Source organism: Cibotium barometz, chromosome 40 (assembly GCF_041138505.1).
Source record: "Cibotium barometz isolate CiBa-2024 chromosome 40, ASM4113850v1, whole genome shotgun sequence".
Taxonomy (NCBI): Eukaryota; Viridiplantae; Streptophyta; class Polypodiopsida; order Cyatheales; family Cibotiaceae; genus Cibotium; species Cibotium barometz.
The window spans coordinates 42515167-42523589 of NC_141085.1; the positions used below are offsets into that span (position 1 = coordinate 42515167).

An 8423-nucleotide genomic window follows, 5' to 3' on the forward strand; every position below is an offset into this window, starting at 1 on the left:
CTTTATGAGCTGATCACTTGCAACTCCACTTGAGCACCTACAGCTCACAGGAATGGATTCACCGTGTCTAGCAAACATGCATGCTCGGATGTGGTCACTATCTTCAGATTGAAGGCCTTCTAACCTTATTTCCTTATCTGAACAAATACAGTAATTATCAAAACCTCATTCAATTTTATTTTTTGTTGGATGGATCTGTGGAAATGACTGTGATGTCTATCGATGGCATGGCCAATGAAGCCCGATCCTTCTCTCATTGAGATACCGTGATGCCAGTGAGTCAAGGCTTTTGAGGCAAGGTCAAGCCACACCCTCTGCAAATGTGGTCCTCTTTATTATGATTGAGGGATTGCCAGGTTCTGTAAGTAACAGAATCCTTATCACAGTGAGAAGAGATGACTTGTGGCAGAGATATATGACCAGCTGTAAAAGGGAACCTTCCTCTACAAACACAATGTTATTTTATAGTAAACTTCAAGTTTTAAGGCGCTCTCTCTCTCTCTTAAATCATAAAAATACAATGATGTAACGTTTAGTGAATCTTTCACTAATAGGCACACCTTTAATACATTCCACATAACGTTCAGACCTACCATCTCTGTCGCTTCTTGCCATACCAAAATGCAAATAGAGAAACCCCTACAGCAACAGCGATACCTGCAGAGACTTGAATAGCAAAAGATGAGGGGTTTTCTAGCAGCATGTGGCTTTTTTCTGCTACAGATGAGATAAGAGAAGAAGAATGGCTAGGGGGTTCTTTGAGAGAGAAGGGGAACGATAATCCCTGCTTTCCGAGTGTCTCCTTATCTTTGATGGGCGGCTTCAATCTGGCCACCATTTCTAAAGCGGCATATTCATCTTTGTTACCGCCCTCCAAAAAAGCGCCCACCAAGAGCCCTTTATCCACCCAAAAAGCACCAAATTTCTTGTCACTTGGATTCCCAAACAAAACGCATTCGCCAACATTATCTCCATAGAATTGCCACGACAGAGTAAAAACCCGTGAGTAGAAGTATGGAAGATAATCATATTCATGCACACTCTCCGGTGACATTATGGCTTGGACGGCATGGGCGGCCGACTTGCGGGCATGATCCACATGTTCCAACCTTCTCATATCTCCATATAGCCTCAATGGAAATGACACGACATCCCCTACGGCATATACAGAGGAATTGCTAGTTTGCATCTTCCCATTCACCTTGATGCCACCTTTCTCTAGAGTGAGTTGACCTTCAAATAACCCTATATTTGGTCTGATTCCAATGCCCACAACCACCATGTCTGCTTTGATACGTGTTCCATTCTTCAGGATAACAGCAGTCACCCGCTCCATAACAAAAATTACGAGTTTAGCACACTATTATATTATATGTCAATACAGGCACTGAAAACACCCATAAAAATGGGCTGATACTATAGACTCAGCTGCTCTCACCTTGTTCTTGGCATCACTCTCGAAAGAGGCCATGACAGTGCCTTTGATGAACTCCACCCCTTTTTTCCTGTAGTAGTCCTCATAAAAGGCCGCAATCTTCGGTGTGAAAAGGCGGGCCACTGTCAAAGAAACATCAGAATAAGGAGGTTGTCCAAGGAAATTTATTTTTTTACAGAAGCATGACCAGATAAAACTCACTGCAATGTGGCTCTGGGAAAACCATGGTGACCCCGATTTTGTTTGTTACCAAGGCGGCAGCACATTCCATACCAATGTACCCACCGCCAATGACAACTGCCATTCCACCGCGGCATGATGCCATTACTTCCACAAGCTTATTGGCATCATTCAGATCACGTAAATAACATATATTTTTTGCATCTGCACCGGTTACACCAAACTCTTCAAGCTTTAGCACCTGCAATCATTCAAACAAGACAAGTGCATAAACAACCCTCCTATATATGATGGTAGGTAACACGAAGAAAATCAAAGGAGAAGGGGAGGAAAGCACTCCCAAAACGGCATCTACTTCAGATGTGAACTTCTTGAATTGGTTTGATGGAAGAGGGATGCATCTAGACATACTCGGGCACCTGTGGCTATGATAAGTGTCTTGTATGAGATCGTTTCTCCAGCAGCACTCAACAAAGTCTTCATTCTTACGTCAACAGACTTAACATGGGTGCTGAGCACAAGCTCAATTCCTGCACTATGACACGAGAGAGATTAGCAAAAACTCTACACTTCCATCTATAATTTAATGATTGTGAATTTTTGCTGTTTTACAGAATGTATTCTCAAAATTACCATGGTCTTTGTACCACTTTGGTGTTAGTCTTTCTGCGCCAACCCCGACGCAGGTATGAAAAGATGGTAAAGTCGCAGCACCTGCGGACATCAAAATAAAGGATTACAAACTGATCAAGGTTTTGAATACCTTACGTAGTTTCAAAGGGAAAATTACGCATATGCCCATAAGTTCGGTATGGGTCGTGGGTTATGAACGGGAAGGATTGCCTTCCTCAGAAGAATGCGGCAAGAATTGCTTTTTCTCTACAGGCAGGCAGCCACACAATCCTTGCCTACCAACAAAACGATCTGCTTCTTGACCCAGCTCCATTGTTGCATCGGCCACTCTACAATGTTCCCGAGACAACGGGAAGGATTGGCTTCCTCAGAAGAATGCAGCAAGAAATGCTTTTTCTCTACAGGAAGGCAGCCACACAATCGACAAAACGAAGTGCTTCTTGACCCAGCTCCATTGTTGCATCGGCCACTATCGTTCAGCAATAATGCCATGGCGACATGAACATAACACATGCTATATATTTAGCCATTACCTTCGAGAATAGTGATTTTCAGATCTCATCAGTAAGCGAGGGGGTCCAAGTTGGAGAAAGTTGTAGTTCTAACCATAGTCATAAGAAATGTTTCATCCGTTTTGTCATTTTGAAAGGTTTTGTTTCGTTTCGTTTCGTCTCTTTGGAAGAAATGGATAGGTTTCGAAGTGACACTTGTTATTTAAGCATGCTCGTAACTGATACGAGTCACATTTAAGTCTATGACATAGAAAGAGAAACATTCAAAACACATTCTCCACAAAATTTGCAAACGATGCCGGAAGTCCCATACTTGCTAATCATCCCAACTGTCATGTTTATTAGGGGATTTGCGGGGAAGCATGATGGAAGAGGGGTTGGAATTTGCAATGGAGGTAAAAAATAAGTAAGAAATTGAACTCCTAGTAAAGAATTTCAGCAATTGGGTGTGCAATTACTTGAAATTGCAAAGCTAAATGAGACATTCGGGATAATATCAAGCGATATTGGTCATTATTTGACTTCAATTTCGAACATCACACGCACTCCACACACACACACACGTAAGAGCATATATTCACACAAAGCCCTTCGTACTGAGTTTCTGTCAAACCTTCGAACATATATATATGTGTATATCTACATCTATGAATATATATGTATGTGTATGCAAGGTTCAAACCTAAGAATTGGGAGGAAAAAACCTTCGCCTAAAAATGACTTTTGAGTGAAATGCCATTTCGGCCAGACGATTCCGTGCTGTTTCGAAACGTTTCTATGAAATATGAAGAAAACGCGTTTTCATGTGACTATGGTTCTAATTAAATAGAACTCTTTTGTAATGAGCTAGTACATGCCACTAATAGTAGGCAACTCCTTAGCCCACGAAATCAAAGTATAGCCCCTCCTAAACCACGAGAGTCTTGAAAACATGCAGTGGCGCACCGTTTGCTAACATGAGACAAGCTTCAACCCCTTTTCCATCCAAAATCCTAACAACCAATTTTACACCATGATGTGGTAGCTTTGTGTTGAACTATCTGAATTGATGTGGAAAGCTGAACATCCGAACCTCATCGTATTGTTACATAACCCCAGAAAGAACACATCCCCACTGCCTACTTCGCAAAACTAAACCAGAGAACCCAAAAAGGTTTGTGAAAAATACCTTCTGGAAGTAAGCAACCCTTGCTTAAGGCTGGGCGTTCATAGGGAGCCACCTGCATGTTTAATGAAAGGTTCAAAAATTTGTGAATCTATGACAGAAAGATGCACACATAAACACACACACATGCATGTGCTCGGTACACATACATAATTATTACATGTGGTTTTGTCCAAATACATAACAAAATGATCAGGGTTGTGGGATGCTTACAGATTCTTCAGAGATGATGCAGAGATCTCCATTTTTAATCCCGTGTTTAACACACTCCAACGCTGCATACCCAGCAGCCACTCCTCCCCCCAAGATCACAATCCTGAAGGCCCTCCCCATCTTTCTTTCTTGTTTTTCCTTTTCCGGGATCTTTCTTGTTTCTCTTGCACCCGTATCAGAGCTGTTTCATGCTTTTTGTCTGCCAAAACCTTTCAATTCACACAAGAAGACAGAAAAGCTTCTCAGCTCAAGCTCCCTAAAGCACACAGTAAGAACCAGTTGAACCCTGATATAGAGAACCCAAAAACACACACAGTTCACAACCCTAAGCCAGAAAATAAAGAATATATAAAATTTCTTGCCTAGGTTTTCGCAACTCCACGATGATGCTGCGCAGAGAAAACCCAGAAAAAAGCGCGCATATGAAAGTCTGAAATCAGGCGCTCCGACTCACACCGTTTGCAGGGACATGCCAAATCGGATAGGGTCTATTTTCTTGGCTACGAAAAAGGAATTTCTGTTGGTGTTTTCTCCGAAAAAGGTCTTTTTTCTTGATTACTTTTGAAAAATGGAATAATCGTGGAACCTTTCTTCCTCCTCAGCCACACAACCCAGCAACATAATAAGCCATAAACCAACATAATTAATGCCCTCGGGCGTGTAGTCTAGCTGGTAGAACGATTGGGTCTTATCATGGGGACGTGTAGTCTAGCTGGTAGAACGGTTGGGTCCCATTATGGCGCCCGAGTTCAATGCAAGTGAGCTACGTGACGAGGGTAGTTTGTGTGAGCCGATGGAGTAATCTGCTTTCCCACATAATTAATTTGGAACTCAAATTTCAACGTTTCAGTTCTAGAAGAGTCTCTTGTGGCCCCCTTCCTTTTCCATGGTGGGCACTGGGCAAGGTGATGTGTAAAGTCTAGGTGCTGCATGATGTGTTGTAAATGATTTGTATACCACTACACACAAGGCTTGCTCCATGCGCATATGTGCAGATGCACTTGCATCTATTGGTGAACCTATGGAAGATGATGATTTGGTGGTCTAGGCAAAGACTACAAGGTCTGGATATTCATATTCTTATCTTCGTGTAAGAAAAAGAGTCATATAATAATCTGAGGTATGAGTCTCAAGTCACATTCTAAGTCATCCGCCATCTTTTCATTTTCTTTTTCGCTAGAGGAGGAACACACACGCTTTATTTCACCCCCTTGTGATGTGAGGCTTATCCACACGGCTACCCCTCCCTCCCAAAAAAAAAAGGCATCCACCATCTTACTCTACAAATAAAGAATAACTTATTGAGACAGTTGATGTATGATTGTCCAATTTATACACATGGACCATTATGTAGGTGAATTTGTGCATGAGTCATGTGCCTTTGTTACACAAACTAGCACATGAGACTCTTTATGAATCACAGAATCTATGAGGAACACTTTAACACTAAATTTGTGTATGAGTCGTGTGCCATTATTTCACAAATTAGCACACGAGACTCTCTATGAACCACATAATCTGTGAGAAACACTATAACATTTAGGCTCGAAGGAACACTAAAGCATGATTTTTTTATAAAATAAGGATGTCACTTCTAGTATCACACTGTATGAGTCCCTTCAAGTGTGCAAACAACAGTGTACAACATCGCTTAGCTATGCTTATAATTCTACTTAATTAAATGTTGCCAAGTGGCACTCTACAATGGCTCCTCTAACAAAAAATTGCATTGTTGGCATTGTTAACTTCTCTCTCTCTCTCTCTCTCTCTCTCTCTCTCTCTCTCTCTCTCTCTCTCTCTCTCTCTCTCTCACACACACACACACACATACACACACACTTGACTTCCTTTTCCATTGGCACACTACCTATAAGTTCATTGATTCTTTTGCACCATGCACGGCCTATCAATTCAATTGATTCTTGAGACATTACAGGTGTGCACGCATATATGAGAGGTATTTGTAACTTCATTAGTTATTTTTCTTGTTTCTTTTTTTAGAAAGGTATGCATGCTCTTATTGTCAATCGTATGTATTTAAATATTTTTCTTGTTTCTTTTTTCCTAAAGGTATGCATGCTCTTATTGTCAATCGTATGTATTTAATTATTCACATTGTTAGCAATGTCTCTTAGAGAGACAATGAGAGAGAGAGAGAGAGAGAGAGAGAGAGAGAGAGAGAGAGAGAGTTAAAGAGATCGAGAGACACAATTAGAGAGAGAGTGAGAGAGTTATAAAAAAGAGAGAGAGATAGAGAGAGAGGGATTTAGAGCGAGAGAGAGAGAGAGAGAGAGAGAGAGAGAGAGAGAGAGAGAGAGAGAGAGAGAAAGAGAGAGAGAGAGATGATGATGATGATGATGATGATGTTTATCGTTCACACGAGATCAAATATTGACCTATGGGACCACATTGTGTTACAATAGTCTCCACCCTAAAGAGGGAGGGTAGTGCGACTACACTCTTTTTGGTGAGCCATTAGTTGATGGTGATGCTCAAAAAGCATCCATACATACCTCCCACATATTCGATGGTGAGACTCAAGGATTTATGGGACACTAGCACAACCCCCGAGGACATATGAAAACCCTCATTGAATCTCATCGTACGCAGGGTAAGCAATCATCAAGTGATGCTCATCCTCGATTGCTTGGTTGTCACTCACAGAGAGTGCAAGTGCGGTTCTCAACGAGTTATAGAGAGAATGAGAGTTAGAGTTAGAGTTATAAAGAGAATGAGACACAGAGTTAGAGTTAGAGAGAGAGAGAGAGAGAGATCATGTGTGTGTGTGTGTGTGTGTGTGTGTGTGTGTGTGTGAGAGAGAGAGAGAGAGAGAGAGAGAGAGAGAGAGAGAATTAGAGAGAGTTAGAGTTAGATATATATATATATATATATATATATAGATAGAGAGAGAGAGAGAGAGAGAGAGAGAGAGAGAGAATTAGAAAGATAGAGACAGAGTTAGAGCTAGAGCGAGTTAGAGAATGAGATAGTTAGAGTGAGGGAGTTTAAAGAAAGGGTGAGGTAGAGAGAGAGGGTGAGTTAGATAGAGAGAGAGGTAGAGAGATTTATAGAGTAGGAGAGCGAGAGAGAGAGTTAGAGAGTTAGGAGAGAATTAGAGAGAGAGAGAGAGAGAGAGAGAGAGAGAGAGAGAGAGAGAGACTTAGACTTAGAGTTCTATAGATCTAAAGTTAAAGAGAGTTAGCATTAGAGTTCTATAGATCTAAAGTTAAAGAGAGTTAGCATTAGAGAGAGAGTTAGAGAGAGAGACTTAGACTTAGAGTTCTATAGATCTAAAGTTAAAGAGAGTTAGCATTAGAGAGAGAGTTAGCATTAGAGAGAGAGTTAGAGAGTTAGAAAGTGAGAGTGAGAGAGAGTTAGAAAGTTAGGAAGTTAGGAAGAATTAGAGAAAGACGGTGAGTTAGAGTGAGAGAATCAAAGTTAGAGAGAGAGAGAGAGAGAGAGAGAGAGAGAGAGAGAGAGAGAGTTAGAGAGCATTAAAAAGAGTTAGATAGAGAGAATTAGAGAGAGAAAGAGAGAGACAATTAGAGTTAGAGAGCAGTGAAATCGCTTTTATGTAAGTCTCAGTACCCTCCACAGGCCTACCAAATCTCATATCCATTGCAAGTCATCTGCTATACTCTACACCAGGTGGCCAGGACCCCAAACATTATTTTTTGGGCCAATATTGGAAAATTTGACCATTTTCTTCGAAAACAATTAGTTTGCTCCTACTCATGGCAAACTCTTACATAATTTGTATTGTCCTATCCAAAAAAAAATGAGCTCATGTTTTCGCAGCAAAAATTTTAATTGTCTATTTTTAGACAGTGGCTTTTTTGGACCAAAATCACCTTTGACCATGGCTGGTTGGACAAGTACCTTTTTGACTACATCTTGCTTTGGAAGGCTATCCTTATTTCCATAACCATTTCTTTTCAAACCCAACCTCACCCCTTTATTTCTAATTTGCTTCCACACTCATGGAACAATGTGAAACGTTTAGGCAAGGGTAAGGGTATCTTGTGAGTCTCCTGCTCCCAAGATTTTCAACTACCTTCAATTAGAAGGAAAAGGGCCATAAGAACTCGCCACGAAAGTGAAATTTTATTCAAAATTTGTATCAAATCCCTGTTCGAGTTCTATGGGTTTTGGGGTAAAAGAATTTTTGTGAGTTGCTTCTCAGTATCAACCATAAAGTGGTCAATGTAGAAATCATGTCTACCAACAAGCTCAAAAAGCAACTATATGAAGAAGAGGAGGCCATAATTTTTTGATCCATCTACCT

At 40.9% G+C, this 8423-nt stretch overlaps 1 protein-coding gene across 2 annotated transcripts; it reads right to left on the bottom strand.

Annotated features, from left to right (window-relative positions):
- Window positions 1-428: 428 nt before the first annotated feature.
- On the bottom strand, window positions 429-4754 carry MDAR4 (monodehydroascorbate reductase 4). Of its 2 annotated transcripts, none has more exons than XM_086779618.1 (8): window positions 4501-4754; window positions 4139-4347; window positions 3929-3980; window positions 2249-2329; window positions 2027-2145; window positions 1637-1856; window positions 1435-1557; window positions 429-1323 (listed from the first exon to the last, which is right to left on the bottom strand). In XM_086779618.1, the coding sequence occupies exons 2-8, from the start codon at window positions 4256-4258 to the stop codon at window positions 590-592; spliced, it is 1449 nt and encodes a 482-aa protein (XP_086635744.1). In that variant the 5' UTR covers window positions 4259-4347; window positions 4501-4754; the 3' UTR covers window positions 429-589. The 2 variants fall into 2 exon arrangements, with proteins under 2 accessions (XP_086635744.1, XP_086635745.1); XM_086779619.1 differs by having other exon boundaries at window positions 4139-4337; window positions 4501-4642.
- Between the last annotated feature and the right edge of the window lie 3669 nt (window positions 4755-8423).